Source organism: Squalius cephalus, assembly GCF_949319135.1.
Source record: "Squalius cephalus genome assembly, chromosome: 7".
NCBI classification, from domain to species: Eukaryota; Metazoa; Chordata; class Actinopteri; order Cypriniformes; family Leuciscidae; genus Squalius; species Squalius cephalus.
Window position 1 is genome coordinate 21,184,059 of NC_137128.1, and position 16,790 is coordinate 21,200,848.

General features: G+C 35.9%; 1 protein-coding gene across 5 annotated transcripts; it reads right to left on the bottom strand.

The window, feature by feature from the left end:
- Positions 1 to 1,228: 1,228 nt before the first annotated feature.
- On the bottom strand, positions 1,229 to 15,167 carry prtfdc1b (phosphoribosyl transferase domain containing 1b). Of its 5 annotated transcripts, XM_079877772.1 has the most exons (11): positions 15,130 to 15,167; positions 14,918 to 14,995; positions 14,623 to 14,805; positions 14,314 to 14,420; positions 12,984 to 13,167; positions 11,663 to 11,728; positions 8,063 to 8,080; positions 6,940 to 7,022; positions 6,727 to 6,773; positions 5,974 to 6,050; positions 1,229 to 1,974 (listed from the first exon to the last, which is right to left on the bottom strand). In XM_079877772.1, the coding sequence occupies exons 3-11, from the start codon at positions 14,767 to 14,769 to the stop codon at positions 1,927 to 1,929; spliced, it is 777 nt and encodes a 258-aa protein (XP_079733898.1). In that variant the 5' UTR covers positions 14,770 to 14,805; positions 14,918 to 14,995; positions 15,130 to 15,167; the 3' UTR covers positions 1,229 to 1,926. The 5 variants fall into 5 exon arrangements, with proteins under 5 accessions (XP_079733898.1, XP_079733897.1, XP_079733900.1 ...); XM_079877771.1 differs by lacking the exons at positions 14,918 to 14,995; positions 15,130 to 15,167 and having other exon boundaries at positions 14,623 to 14,904; XM_079877774.1 differs by lacking the exons at positions 14,918 to 14,995; positions 15,130 to 15,167 and having other exon boundaries at positions 14,627 to 14,903.
- Between the last annotated feature and the right edge of the window lie 1,623 nt (positions 15,168 to 16,790).

A 16,790-nucleotide genomic window follows, 5' to 3' on the forward strand; every position in this document is an offset into this window, starting at 1 on the left:
ATGAACACCAGAATGAAGACTAAAGGTGTTCATGGCCTCTCAATCACTTTTACACATTCGTAAATCTTTATTGGAAGTGCATAGTGGATTAAGTATTAAAGCTTATCTAAAAACCAAATTGTGGCCAAATAGGTTTCATTTTTCTGTAATTTTAGTCACAAATTTGATGTTAAACTTCGAATCACTGGCCTGTTTCACGTATCAATTCATGATGTTGGCTTGAAAAAATTACAAAACACTGCTATTGTATAATCTGTTTCTCAAAACTACTAACTCTTTTTTGACTGTAACAACTTTTCAAGCAACATTTACCAAACTTAGCACAGTCCTTCAGTCTGTTTTGACTTGGGAGGTTTAAATATGGCCTATGCCTTATTTCTGATGATCTAAATCCAAGAGACTTCTATTAATATTAATATCTGACTGCAATTCCAGCTATGTCCACTAAACTTGGCACAGACCTTCAGACAGTTCTGACTTTAGCACACTACTCTTTTCACATACCGTTGTTACTACAGTAGGGAAGTACACTCTTAAAAACAAAGGTTCCAAAAGGGGGATTTCACATGCAATTTGAGAACCATTTCAGTGAATAGTTCTTAAAAGAACACTTTTTTGTGTGTGTGTAGAATCTTTTTCTACTATAAAGATCTTTTTGTCCAATGAAAAGGTTCCATGGATGTTCATGGTACCATAAAAGCCTATAAAGAACCTTTTCAATGCACTTTCAGATGCTGCCACTAACAGTATTCAAATGAAATAATGTCTTTATGAGCTTAAAACTTCAAGGCCCTTTAAAACATCTTTCAGGAAATGCTTTGTCAAGTCAAAGTCTAAGACTATAGTGACAAATGTGAGTATGATACTACTGTCATACCTGTGGTGCATGAATTTAGGGTGCTTTTACAGGTACACATGAAACTGGACATTGTTTCTGACAGAAACACACCACATAATTCCCCTGCACTGAACACAAGCAGCAGTCAGACAAGCAAAAGAGGCTGGGCACAGGAAACAATGAACAACAGACGTTGTTACATAACACACACCCAGCCAAACTCTGTTCCACTTCAATTGTGTGTGTACAGGTGTGCGGCATGTTTGAGTGTGTCTTACTGAAGTATGACTGCTGCTCTCCATTACAATACCACAGCAAATGATCCATAACTAGCATGCTTTCATCTGTATTCTCTCACACAGAATGCAAAAAAAGTGACGTACATAAATACAAATGCATAATATTTTAATGCTGTTAAATGAAGAGGTTATAAAATGTATAAAAATTTCACATGAATGTAAACTTGAATAAAAACAAATTTCACAAAAGTTGGCCAACAATTTCTTAAGCTGTAGTTCACATATTATAGCGTCTGAAAGGCAATCGCTGATGAATAAAAGTATTGTGAGAAGTGTATTTAATTCACAGTAGTCTTAAAGGCACAGTTCACACAAAAATTGCAATTGTCATCATTTACACTGTGAAAAAAGTTAAGTTGCTGCCTTACATTTAAGTAAAATTTGAATTCTTGCCTAGTTAAATCTTATATAACGTCATTTTTAAATTGGTTAAATTATTGCTTAAAGTAATTGAAAAACATGTTTCTATTACTTGTTTACAGTGTAATCACTCTCATGTCGCACCAAAACCAAAAGACTTCTGTTCAACTATCCCTTTATTGACTAAATAACATACTAACATACAGAATACTAATAGTAGTATGTCAGTATGCTATTTCTGCAGTATGTATACTGTAATGTATACTGTGCAGTATTCAGTCAGTTGTAACCCAGTACTCCATTTCTAACTTAGCCAATTAAACCGGTCCATATTGAAGGCAAGAAGGAGGATCGTTTGAGAACCGTGCGAGATCCATGGACCCCTTCCATCAGCATTCAGATACTCATGCAAGAGTGAGATCATCATCTTCAGATCTTGTATTTCTGTTTCCCTCTGTCACTGATCACGCAGATGTGCTGTGAGAGGGGGGAGAGAAAGATAATAGTAAGCCATTTAAGGGGACAACTGCAAAGTACAATAATGTACACTAAGACAGCTAAAATGTTCATTATTCGTTAACAAAGCTGTCAGCAGATTTCGAAACAGACATAAATGAAGAACTAACACCGTTTACTGGCCAATAAAGCTTAGTAATCAGGAGAAATTGGTCTCCAAATGCCCAAATATCACTACTAACCGAAAGACATCATCAAAAATGACTGATTTATGGCACTCTTCACAGATAGCAATTCTGTGTTACTCCTCGCATTAAGATGCTCGACAGATTTTGGTCCCTTTAAGGCAAGTCATTTCACTCGGCGGCCATCTTTGAAACGCCTCTCAGGCAGCTGTTTCAGTTGGACAGCTCCTATATCTCTTTTTGGATGGGGAAACATCTGTTCACCAAGCTTACGATAGAATTTCATATTTGAAATCACCAAGGAAATCTGACAACAACGGTTTCATAAATGTTGTTTCTAAACGTGCCAAATCATGACAAAACTGCATTTTTTCAGGCTAGACCAGCATTGCATGTGCAGTCATAAGTCTCAGAACACTGACTGTTTCTGTAGTTTCTGTCTCCAGACACATCTGCGCGCCCGCCATCTTGTAACGGTCAGCGTGTTGTCACTCACAGTAAGAATCAATGATGTGAAACCACCGAGTTTTAAATTCCCGAAGAAACGGGATAACCTTTCACAGGTGGGAATATGTTGCTTTGTGTTTTTATACTGTATGTATTAACTCAATATTACATGTTTTTACTACAGTACTTTTAATGATTTTCATTTTACTATTGTTAACTTTATAATGTCGTGGCAGCTGACGCCTTCATCTTCTTGTATTGTGTTAGTTTAGAAAAATCATCTTCTGGAGTCCATTTCATATATAGATATTCATACATCTAACTACGGGTGCAGACGCTCAGTCAACTTGCTCTCGAATGTTCACAGACCGCTCCATTATGGCGGACAGCTTGCATATAGCGGCACATTGAAATGGCCGCTAATTAGGCATCTATGGATATACGTACATACACTCACCTAAAGGATTATTAGGAACACCATACTAATACTGTGTTTGACCCCCTTTTGCCTTCAGAACTGCCTTAATTCTACGTGGCATTGATTCAACAAGGTGCTGAAAGCATTCTTTAGAAATGTTGGCCCGTATTGATAGGATAGCATCTTGCAGTTGATGGAGATTTGTGGGATGCACATCCAGGGCATGAAGCTCCCGTTCCACCACATCCCAAAGATGCTCTATTGGGTTGAGATCTGGTGACTGTGGGGGCCATTTTAGTACAGTGAACTCATTGTCATGTTCAAGAAACCAATTTGAAATGATTCGAGCTTTGTGACATGGTGCATTATCCTGCTGGAAGTAGCCATCAGAGGATGGGTACATGGTGGTCATAAAGGGATGGACATGGTCAGAAACAATGCTCAGGTAGGCCGTGGCATTTAAACGATGCCCAATTGGCACTAAGGGGCCTAAAGTGTGCCAAGAAAACATCCCCCACACCATTACACCACCACCACCAGCCTCTGCACAGTGGTAACAAGGCATGATGGATCCATGTTCTCATTCTGTTTACGCCAAATTCTGACTCTACCATCTGAATGTCTCAACAGAAATCGAGACTCATCAGACCAGGCATTTTTCCAGTCTTCAACTGTCCAATTTTGGTGAGCTCGTGCAAATTGTAGCCTCTTTTTCCTATTTGTAATGGAGATGAGTGGTACCCGGTGGGGTCTTCTGCTGTTGTAGCCCATCCGCCCCAAGGTTGTGCGTGTTGTGGCTTCACAAATGCTTTGCTGCATACCTCGGTTGTAACGAGTGGTTATTTCAGTCAAAGTTGCTCTTCTATCAGCTTGAATCAGTCGGCCCATTCTCCTCTGACCTCTAGCATCAACAAGGCATTTTCGCCCACAGGACTGCCACATACTGGATGTTTTTCCCTTTTCACACCATTCTTTGTAAACCCTAGAAATGGTTGTGCGTGAAAATCCCAGTAACTGAGCAGATTGTGAAATACTCAGACCGGCCCGTCTGGCACCAACAACCATGCCACGCTCAAAATTGCTTAAATCACCTTTCTTTCCCATTCTGACATTCAGTTTGGAGTTCAGGAGATTGTCTTGACCAGGACCACACCCCTAAATGCATTGAAGCAACTGCCATGTGATTGGTTGATCAGATAATTTCATTAATGAGAAATTGAACAGGTGTTCCTAATAATCCGTTAGGTGAGTGTATATATATGGCAGTGACGTGATGACTTTACCAATCTGTGATTGGCTCTTTTATATAGAAGACGGGACTTATTTCACGTTGCACTTTCTCCTAGTAATATGAGTGCACATCATTGTATATCTAGGCTGAATCCGAAATCGCCCCCTATACCCTCAAATAGGGCGTTATTTGAGGGGACAGCCATTTGTAGTGGTGTCCGAAACCATAGTGGACATTATTGAGTGCACATATTCAATCCCACATTGCACTGCAATAACGAGTGTACAATGTACGCTCAACGGCTGTCCGAATTGGCTCACTCCTTTTCATTCACTCAAGTGAACAGTATTAGTGGACTGACATAGGGAATAGTCAATAAGGGTTTAGGGGGCGATTTCAGATTCAGCCCTAGTCTTTGTTTGGGTGTTAGCATGTTGCTAAGCTAATGATGCAATAGCCTACTTAAGCATAAAAATACACAATATGTTAGACAGTCTACAATTTTAATTAGACAACTTTATAAATACTTTTGGGTATTGATATAATAGAACAATAGAGTAGAACGATTTTCAATAATTTATCACACATTCACGGTTTGTTGATGTCAGTTAATGGTTAAATCACAAGCAATTAAACAAATCAAATATTCTATCTTTTTTAGTAAGTTTTATTTTGTCTTTTTTCTTTAAAATTCAATTTAATTATACATTCAGATTTAACTACACCACCTTTAAAAAGTTTTGGGATCAGTATTTCTTTTTTTTTAAAGAAGTTAATATTTTTATTCAGCAAGGAAAAATACAATTGATAAAAAATAACAGTAAAGACTTCTGCATTGTTACAGACGACTTCTATTTTAAATAAATGCTGTGGGTTTTTTTTTACTTTCTATTCAAAAAATCCTGCAAAAATATTAAAATGTTACAAAAAATACTAAGCATGTTCTCAACATAATAATAAGAAATTAAAATCCTCAAATGATGCTGAAAATTCAGCTTTACCATCAAAGGAATAAATACATTTAAAAAAAGGTAGTTATTATAAATTTGTAATAAGTTTAGTTAGTTTTTATTGCATTTTGTCTGGATGAGCATGAGAGACGTCTGTCAAAAACAGACTTCTTTTTTCTGCAAAATGCTTTCTAGGTAGGCAGATCACAAGATTCGGGAGTGTGCTGCTGTCTATGATGTATGCATGTGAGAGATAGATACTAGATTGCTGGATAATTGAGTTGAACAGCCCGGGGCATTCTCTGAAGTGGGTGTCATTTTTCACAACAGCTCACTTACCCCTAGCAACCAGCCCTCCAAATGGAGACAAATGGACAACTGTGCCGCCGCAGAGAGACTTTTCTTCCTAATTCTCACCCTGCTAATGCTGTCTGTCATTTCACGCTTTGGGTCGACATTACAGGCTTAGTTCAGTAATACGTCACCGCAGTTCAAGCAAACAAACTCATTTATGCTTCAAAGAGACGTTCTGTGCATTTCTCTACAGCAAGAAACGCTGATCTCACACCAGTTGTCACTTCTAGACTTTGGAATATGTAGACATATGGAGCGAGTCCCTCGTTTGGGGAGATTCCCACAATAAGATTTCAAAATGCTCTTTGCCAGAAGTGACAAACGATACTTAAGAACACTTTTTATACACTGAATCAACATATCAGCATGTCAGTTTCAGTCAATGTAACATTTAACCGTTTAAATGTGGCCAAATATTGATAAAGGGGCTCTTACATTGAGATCTCTAAAGTATTCATTGTAGTCCAAGGCATAGCCAACCACAAAACGATTGGAGATCTCAAATCCAACATCTGGAACAAATAGCACATAAAAGAAAAGAAAATATTAATCTGTTCTTGTGATATTTTGGTTTTTCAAAATAATTTTTTTGGGGAAACAACAAAAAACAAACAGTTTAACCCTGTAAAGCCTGACATGAAATAACAGTCACAAATGAATTAACTTATCTATTTTTTTTTTTTTTTTGTTAAATATTATATTTAAAGCATCAGGCTTTTATGGCTCATATTGTAAGAAATAGAGCTCATTACAACACATCAATTTTATTTACATGTCCAAACTGAGCAAAAATATGCAATTTGGTGCAGTTGCTGATGTTTATATGGCAAAAAGTATGATGAAATTCTGATTTTCATCTTAAAATAATCCTAACAATGTAACAGTTACTTTTATGTTACCTATATGAATTTCAGTAAAGATTCACAGCAAACCCCAACCCGAAGGTGGACATTTTTACAATAATTCTAAAAGGCCTTTACTTTCTAAAAAGTATGTCAATCAGATGACAGAAGACATTTAGTAGATTGTGTACAACAGGATCTTCAGCAAAGTTTTGATCATTTAGAAGCCTGTGCAACAAATATGATACAGTAGGCTTTACAGAGTTAAAAAGTATATTATATAAGTACATTATTATACATATAAATTTACATTAGCCATAATGCAGAGTTTGTAATCAACACTTACAGTCTGGCAGATAACCTGTCCCACTAGGCACCCTTTTCACCAGCAACCTGTGACAGATATAAAACACTATATGTGCAAGTCTTCACCAATAATATAAACATATCAGCACATACACACACATACACAGTCCTACTGTACTGACCAGGTAAAGGAGGGAGACACAAAAGTATAGCTCAGGCCTGTACTAATCTATTACTCTGTGGACTGACTTACCCAGCTACTTTGATCATTTTGGGCTTGAAGGCTTCAACGTGATCCAGCAGAGTCTTCATGGTCTTCCCAGTGTCCACGATGGCCTGTGGGAAGGAGGGGGACACTGAGATGAAGGCAAATACAGACGGCTGTCACACACTATCAGCTTACGAAGCACACTCGACAGAGCTTTAGAAGTCTTGGCATTGCATGAAATAATGACACAGCAGAGGAACAAAATAAACACTAGAAGGCTTGAGTTCACTGTACTGTAAAATGTTTTATCAAACATTACTATAGTCCATAATATCTATAAGTCACAATCATTAGGGTTGGTGTAGTATTTTGTCCTACCACCCGCTATATTATATTATATTATATTATATTATATTATATTATATTATATAAAAAGTTAGAGGTTGGTAAGATAATAGTAAAACAGTAATATTGTGAAATATTATTACAATTCAATAACTGTTTTCAATTTCAATATATTTCATAATGTTTTATAATGTATATTTGATCATTTTTTCAGGAATTTTTGATGAATAGAAAGTTCAAAAGAACATTTATTTGAAATATAAATCTTTTGTAACATTATAAAAGTCTTTACTGTCACTTTTGATCAATTAATGCATCCTTGCTGAATAAAAGTATTCATTTCTTTCTTTAAAAAAATCATTCTGACCCTGCATTGTATTAATCATAGAATATAAAATATAATACATTTAATGTAGGTCCCTTTTAACGACATGAACTGTTTTTACAGAAATGTGAACGTTTACATACTTTTGAAGCTGTATCAGACTGTAAACAACATAATCAGATGTATTGTATCAAGTGAATTTATTATTTAATATCAAATCAAAACTAAATGTAAGGCACATATGGCATTATTAAATGCGAAAAAGTTTGCAAAAAAAGGCAATTAAGACTGAAAAAACAATCATCTGGCTTCTAAGTCGTCTGGAATGAACGCAGCATGAATGCTTGGATAAGTAGAAGCACAAAATGGTGCATGCTTGACTGACCAGGGCAGAAAGCAGAGGAATTTGCTATAAAGCATCTGAAAGGCCTCTATTTATTTGAAAGGATATTAAAGTGATTGAGGGAGTGAGTTTATCCAGACAGACAGCAGACGTACCTCCACAATCAGGACGTTCTTCAGTACATGTGAAGAGACAGACAGGAGATGCGTGACTGAATACACTGAACATCACAGCATTCAACAACTCACAGAGTTAACACAATACGAAGACTGTTTAGCTTACAATAAGGGTGGAAAAAAGGTCAATTACCACATTAAATAATAGGAATTACAAAAACAAAACTTAAAGTTGAACTATGTGGATACATTGTACTAATGAGAATTTGTGTGAATGTACGTAATCGTTTTGAATATAATTTCTTTTGGGGTAAAACGTGACCTGTTTCCATGGGATTTACCCTTGAGCTATTTTTAACAATTATGTGATAAAGAGCAATGAACATTTGTATAAAATTTGTTTATTACTGTGTAGACCACCAAATAAACTACACTGCTTTACTGACTCTATTTCCCAGCATGCATATTTCCAAGATTATAAACAGCGTGGTTTCATATTCAGGTGTAAATAAAAAAGAAGAGATATTTTATTAAAGATCTCCGTCTGTGTCACAGACTCACGCACTGTATCACAATCCTGAGCTCTTCTGGGAAATCCAATTACTTGAGGAACTGAGCAGATCAATCCTCTTACTGAAGAATTAGACATCATAAACCTTTGACGAACTGTAACCGCTCAGTCATGTCTAGCACAAGAGCACATACACGCATTCAGAGTTATAGCAGAATCAGTTACTGAAGGAAAAAAAAAAAAGTTAAATGAATGGTTAAATTTAAGGTTCATCATAATTATAGTTAATAATTAAAAAAAATGTGAAAAAAATATGGGCACCATTAAATAAAATTAGTGCAATTACCCAGAGAAAACTGTATCATTATTAAAAAAGGTTTTACATTTTAATGAAGGGAAAATTGGATAATGATTGGAAAGATTGGAAAATAGCTGTCTCTTATGCTCATCACGGCTGCATTTATCTGTTTTTTTTTTTTAATTGTTTTTCTATTTTAATATACTTTAAGAAGCTGCAAAGCTGAATGTGATGCAAAGCCATTACTCCAGTCTTCAGTTTCCCATGATCCTTCAGTAATCATTCTAATGCTGATTTGATATAATGCTCAGTTGATGGACCCCAATGACTTCCATAGAAGGAAAATAAAAATACTATGGGAGTCAATGGGGTCCATCAACCGTTTGGCTCATTCTTCAAAATATCTTCCTTTGTTTTCAACAGAAGAGAGAAATTCATATAGGTTTGAAACAACTTGAGGGTGAGTAAATGATGACAAACTTTTCATTTTGAATTGAACTATATTCCTTTATGTAATTAATTTACCCCAAAACAAAAGATAACATGCATTATAATAATTCAAAATAATATTATTTTTGTCTTCCATTTCATAATGAACGCAGACAAGCTCAGTGCAGACTCGTTTTTCATTAGTTCTTTTTTATGATTTGGAATGTGTGTAAAGGACTGTGGGTGATTAAAGGATGCGAAGGATACACTCGATGCATACTTCAGAATGAGCTGAATAAAGGACGTGAAATGAAGGCAGCCTTCCAAAGATCCTTCTAATTAAGACTTGATGACGTGGCAGCCAGGGGACGCAGCCTCAACAAGTGCTGAACTTTCATAACCTGCATCCTATTCTTCTGCAGTCCAGAATGGCAGGTTTGTTTGAGCTCTGCCCTCTACTGTACAGGAATGAAGCTGCATTTCCTTCAGCCAGAGGCTTATTCATCACTTTTGGTGTGAAAAGGTCTTTACGTTTGCCAAAAATAGAACTTAGGTTTATTTTGTTATCAAAACAAACAAGCTAGCCCAGCCCAGGTGAGAAAAGGTACCGCAGAAGTAACGCAACACATTACTCTCCATTAAAAGTAACACAATTAGTTACTTTTTAGGGAGTAACGCATTACTTTTAAAAATTCCTAACACCATGTGTTAGGAATTAGGAACACACACACACACACACATGCATGTCAATACAAAAACTTCTCACTTTATTTTTATATACTTAAATTCTGTTTGTTTGGACGGTGAAAAAAAAAGCAAATAGATATGTCTATTGAAAATATATTAATGTGTAAGTCATATAAACATTTAAATTTTGCATGTCTTCCTTTGATCTGTTAAACGTGTATCACAGAAACATATTAGTCAGTTTTGACCATTTACCTTTCAAAAACTACATTTAAAGGGATAGTTCACTTTGAAATTAAATTTTGGTATGTTTTAGCTTACCTCAAGGGCATCCAAGATGTAGGTGTCTTTGTTTCCACAGTAGTTTCAATTTTGATATTTTTAGGTCAAACCGTTCTTGTCTGTCAGTCATATAATGCAGGTCTATGGTCACTATCTGAAAGAGCATGCACAGAGAAGTCCAAATTAAACAATTCCCCATCGTAAGTACACATTGATGGCCTAAGACACGAAACGAGCGGTTTGTGTGAGAAAACGAACAGTATTTATTTTGTTTTTACCTCTTGTACACAACCACATCCAAGTGATCTGAGGGCGCGCGCGCTTCCGGCGCTTTCTTCTTCTTGTTTTTTTTACGGCGGATCGCAAACAAATTATGTGCATTACCGCCACCTATCTCAGAAATGGACCATTGACACTTTCCAATACTTCTTTAACCTATCAAACGACATAAATTCCCCTTATTTACCCGCATAGAGGCTTCATAGAATTTCATCCGGCGCTGCGTGTTCAGCTCCTCCGTCCACTCTCAGCCCCCATGACAGGAAAAAAAAAAACACGTCCAAGCGTCCAAGTGATCTGAAGGCGTGCGCGCTTCCTGGTGTGTGACGTGTGCGCGCTGCGCAAGTGCCGGAAAGCGCCGGAATTAAATGAGGTTTTTTTTTTTTCTGTCATGGGGGGGAAATGGTAATTTTTCCGCAGCGCCGGATGAAATTCTATGAAGCCTCTATGCGGGTAAATAAAAAAAGGGGAATTTATGTCGGTTGATAGGTTAAAAAAGTATAGGAAAGTGTCAATGGTCCATTTCTGAGATAGGTGGTGGTAATGCACATATTTGTTTGCGATCCGCCGTAAAAAAAACAAGAAGAAGAAAGCGCCGGAAGCGCGCACGCCCTCAGATCACTTGGATGTGGTTGTGTACAAGAGGTAAAAAGGAAATAAATACTGTTCGTTTTCTCACACAAACTGCTCGTTTCGTGTCTTAGGCCATCAATGTGTACTTACGATGGGGAATTGTTTAATTTGGACTTCTCTGTGCATGCTCTTTCAGATAGTGACCATAGACCTGCATTATATGACTGACAGACAAGAACGGTTTGACCTAAAAATATCAAAATTGAAACTACTGCGGAAACAAAGACACCTACATCTTGGATGCCCTTGAGGTAAGCTAAAACATACCAACATTTAATTTCAAAGTGAACTATCCCTTTTAAGTAAATTTTCTTACAGAACTCCTAACTTTCATTTTTTCTTTATTAATTTAACTAACATTTAAAAGGCGTATCTCAAGAAAATATGTCAAGGTCACATTCCACCTCAAAGTCAAAAAATATTTTTTTTATTTGATTTTTTACATTTCTCATAAAAAACTTTTTTTTTTTTTTGCATAGTTATTTGGACAGGTTTGATGAAAAGGCTGAGAATGTTTTACCTTTCCATTCAGCACAGACAGGTTATCTGCTCCTACTATGTGGAGATCTGGAGTTGACTGGTCATTCTAGTCGGAAATCAAGATGAACAAGTCAAATATTATTAGTATTATATTTCTTGTTTCATGTAAAAAACTAAAATAAAAATAAAAATACAAAAAATACAACATTTAGTACATATTTACTGGGACCAATGTGCCATGGAAATTTTTGTATTACCTACTTTCAATGAGCCAAGCCTAGACATTACATACTATTATTATTTAATGAGTAAGTGGATGAATAAGTGGATGCTTTCCAGACAAAGCGATTTAGCATACAATAAATAAAAGTTCTCCTAGATCCGCCTGGGTTTAACAACCATAGACTTTAGTTAAAAAATGTCAGCAATGCTGAGAAAAAAATGCCTTCAAAGATGATATGGGAAATCAACTGACAAACACGGAGCATGACAAATATAAAGTCATGACGCCCTCTGTTGACTAAATACATACAATGCAGTCAACATTCATCAACAACAATCACATTTTATTAGCAAAACTGGAGAGAAACTAGGCCTTTTGCATATATTTGAGTGACCTGCAGCCATATTATTAGTTCTCTATTAATGTAAAAACAACATGTAAAATAAGACCAGGAAAGTGTACTAAGAAAATATACACTACTGTTCAAAGGTTTGGGATAATAATTCATTAAAGTAATTAATACTGATCAAAAATGACAGTAGAGACATTTTAACCATTAATAAAATAAATTCTGAAAAAAAAGTATTTTGGTTTCCACAAAAATATCAAGCAGCAGCACAACTGTTTTCATGTGACACTGACGACTGAAAGAATGGCAGCTTTGCCATTACAGGGATAAATGACATTTAAAAATGTATTAAAATAGAAAACAGTTATTTTAACTTGTGATAATATTTCACAATTTTACTGTTATTACAAAGAAGCTTTGGTGAGCATGAGCATGAAAGACTTCTTTCATGAAATGAATTTAATCTTACCAACCCCAAACTTTTAAATGCTGGTTAGTTTAGCTTTTGTTTTATGTCTGGCTTCACACAGCAATTCGCATGCATGAAGTAGATGATTCATTAGCACTGTGAAGCCATGCTGAGATAATCACAAACAAAGTGGCATTTATAAAAGTAAATGGTTGTGTCTGTGTGGATGTGTGTGAAAGAAACTTGTGATTCATCATATGATCCAAGCAGTTTCGTGGCTGTTTTAGCATATAAAACGTTTAGGAAAATCGCTTTATATTTGCTACGTACTCGAAAATGGAAAAGCAGGATCAAGAACACTAAACTCCAAGTGTGCTCACCAGGTAGCTCTTGAGACGTATGAAATCCACCCTCATGGGAAGGGTCTTGTTGGAGTTTCGGCACAGGACTTTGATGCAGTCGACCAGGTCAGCACAGAACTGAAAACCTCCCTTCAGCACACACAACACCACAATGTCATGATCGCCAAGATCATCCAAGATATTTCTTGCCAGTCTCTCGGTCCTGGAAGAAACCCATGACAGCACAACAAAGTCTAACTCTCCATTTTGATCCAAAAATGTTAGGTTTTCATATTGAATTCTCAGAAGAAGAAAAAACATTAAAGCCTATGTCTATATGCTTCACAAGGCAAATATTTCTGGTCAAATAATCCTTAAGGTATCCAAATTGAAATGTATCCTCATAATTTAGAACCATACCTAAGCAACAAAACATAATTTTTTGTTAGTTCACAACATGACTATTACCAATAAATCCCCTGACTGCTGATTTACAAACTATAACATATCATTTTCGGTGAGATTTTCAGTACAAATATATTATTCCGATAGAACAAGTATTAGACCAAATAGCACTCAAATACGAATATCTTATATAAATATGATCCTTTAAGATAAGTTTAGGGTTATTCTGATAGGAATCCTGCACAAATTCCTTTGGAATTTAAAAAGCTGATTTTTCATTTCACTAGTAAAACTATAAAAATGACAAGCTAACAAGCCTGTAATACAAATGCTTATCCAAAGTCACTGATAATTGTAGAGTAATTGCAAAATGAACCCACGTGCAAGTTAATTGTCATTAACCTCACAAAAGGAAAGACAGCAATTCATTGCATCGTTCACATGTAGCCATTTCCCACGCAATTTTAGCAAACGCTAACATAAAAATAAAAAGATGTTAATCTCAAAATACCTTCGTATGACATTTAGAAACACTGATTTCAGAATAAATTAGTAGTCAAATTGATTAAATCGCATCTAACATATATATATATATAAAAACACACATACTGTATATATAAACAAACTTATGTTAAATGTGATAAATTAATTTGACAGCACAATTATAAACTTAAACACAGAAGCATTATGCTGTAAATCACTGTAGTTCTAAATACTGCAAATAAAGGCATTTGAAATCTCAAAAAAGTTGCATTGCTGAAATGTTTTAAAAATGTAATATGAAGTTAAATCTATTAAAATATAAAGCTAGCTTATATTATAAATATTGTTACATTTGTTCATATGCAGTAGGTTCCAAAGGTCTAAAAATATTTGGAAAAATTAAAAAACAAATATAGTCTGGTCTGCATGGTGGACGTCATCGGTAAGTGTCTAAATGGCGCCTTAATTACATTTACAGTACCTGTCCATGATAACACCATGTGGGATGTAGACACAGTCCAGATCCTCAGAGTAATGCTCGGGATAGGTGAAGAGATCCAGCGGGTGCCCAGGCCAGTCATCTGGGATCTATAAAGCACAGTTGAGCGGAGGCACATGCATTTTATTTTCACGTGTTACAAAGTTTCAGCACCGTGTTAGCTACTTTTACAGTATGATTACAAAGTTTCCAATGAAGTGAAATCCGTCAGCTTCGGATGGTTTCACACTAAAATGAGTACACTAGATGAGTTACGTAATTTCTTTTGTGATGCTTTTAGTTTTTGCGCACAAACCACAATTCCTTTATCCGTGTCTGTTTGTTTGCGTTCCCATCCTGCCATGTTGGATTCCTGCAGCTCGTTGAGTAGCCTTTACCCCACGAATGAATTGAGCTCTTCTCGCGTCCCGTCCACATCGGTATTGTTGATGACGTCATCGGTAGCGCACAGTATGGGTGTCACCGTTGACGGAGCTTGGCGTATTGGTATGTGGGTGCAAGTGAGAAAGTTTGGGTTTCGTGCAATCCCTGTCTGTTGTAATTACATATTTATCTGAAGTCATTAATTATTTATTATTTATCTTACGTTGTTGACTGTGTCAGCTTCACTGTTCAGTTGCCCTCATGAAAAGCTGTGCAATGTGTGCATCACCAGTGAGGTAGCCTACGTCAGTGTCATTAGTGGAAATCAGCCAATGAGAATGAGGTGCAATGAATGCAGCGGTCCACTTTAAAACCTTATACATCGCCTACTATCCGTTATAGCCAACCGTGCTGATTGCTGATGGTGCTTTTTACCTATTGCTTGTCTGCTTTTCACTGAATAACGCATTCAAATTTGTCCTCACAAACGTGACTGGAATAGCCGAACCTGTTAATAGGCCACAAGGGAGTGTCCACATACTTTTTGGCCATATCATTTCTATAATAATAATAATAATAATAAATCGTTAAAAAATATAACTATTATACATGTTTTAAATATATTAAAAATAATAATCAAATAATTAAATTTTAAATACTAAAAATCCTACTTTAAATAATATAACATGTTAAAACTATATGATTACAAAACATTTTTAATGTCGATATATGCTCTTTATGCTCTGATTATTTTGTGGTCTGCAATACAATTCTTGATGAAATGCCATGGTGAAACCTCCATGCTTCACAGTTGCATGAGGTTCTTTTTCTCAAATGCATTTTTTTTTTTTTTTTTTTTTTTTTTTTTTGCCAAACATGAGGTTTTGTGGCCACATTACTCCAGACAGCCTGTTCTTCCTGAAGACCTTGGAACTACATTGCCTTCACATTTTTTTTTTTTTTTTTTTACAAATTTCTGAGAACCTTTTTCCATGCTGACATTCAGACCAGATATGTAGGTGGGTCTTAAATAGCTTAAAATTGGCTATAAATAATTGGCTTTAACCTTGGCATGATGGTGCCATCATGGATCGTGGTACTTCAATGCTTATGATGAAATCAGACCAATTTACTGAGGTTTACAATAGACCTATAGCCTTTCGCTTTACTCGTGTTTTCATTTAATTCAAATCTTATGCACTTCATGTAGTGATAAATGTAGGGATGTACTAATTTTTTCACACAAGAAATTGCTATCCCTGTTTATTTATGGTGTACAAAACATTATAGTGCCATTTGTTAAGTTATGCTGCCATTTAGCATTGCTGTAATGTTGCACTTTAGACAGGGGTGTACAGATTCCCAATATTGTATACTGTAGATTATATATGACTTTCTATTGCCTTTATTCTGAGGCAATTGATGAATCCTGGCAATAGGTGATTTCAAGTTTTACTGCCCTTGTGGGTATATTTTGATGTCCCTCAATATAATCATAACAGCCACAGGATGCTGCATAGGTCATTGTATTTTAACCACATAGGCAAAATCTAAGCCACACTATCTCTCTCTCTCTCTCTCTCTCTCTCTCTCTCTCTCTTTCTCTCACACACACACACACACACATACTGGTTTCCATGCTGAATGGGGACCAACTTTATGATCATCACTTGTGGGGACCACCCTTTCTAAAGGTTCTAGAGGTATGAAAAAAATTAGGGATACTTACCATAGCTTTGATAACTTATACACGCCTTCAGATATCTGAATTGATGAAGTAATGATTTGACCATGCGTTATGGGGACTTTTGAAAAATCGAGTTGACATGTCTTATAGGGACCAACTTTGCATAATATTTGCATAATTCACACAACCTCCCATTAGATTTGTGGGGACCTAATTTGCATAATTCACACAACCTCCTATTTGATTTGTGGGGACTTAATTTGCATAATTCACACAACTTCCCCTTTTGATTTGTGGGGACCTAGATAGAACAAGAAATATATTACTAATGACAAATAATAGGCATTTATACGAAGTAATTCCTCAGATTGCATTTGTCCATTTGCCCTTAAAAAAAATGGGTTCAATC

Bases quoted from the DNA above. Each gene is read 5' to 3' on its own strand.
- prtfdc1b (XM_079877772.1), bottom strand. From the start codon at position 14,769: ATGACGTCATCAACAATACCGATGTGGACGGGACGCGAGAAGAGCTCA. The intron at 6,774-6,939 runs GTAAGTCAGTCC...TATCTGTCACAG, and splicing joins AAAATGATCAAAGTAGCTGG to GTTGCTGGTGAAAAGGGTGC. The intron at 6,051-6,726 runs GTAAGTGTTGAT...TATTTGTTCCAG, and splicing joins GACAGGTTATCTGCCAGACT to ATGTTGGATTTGAGATCTCC.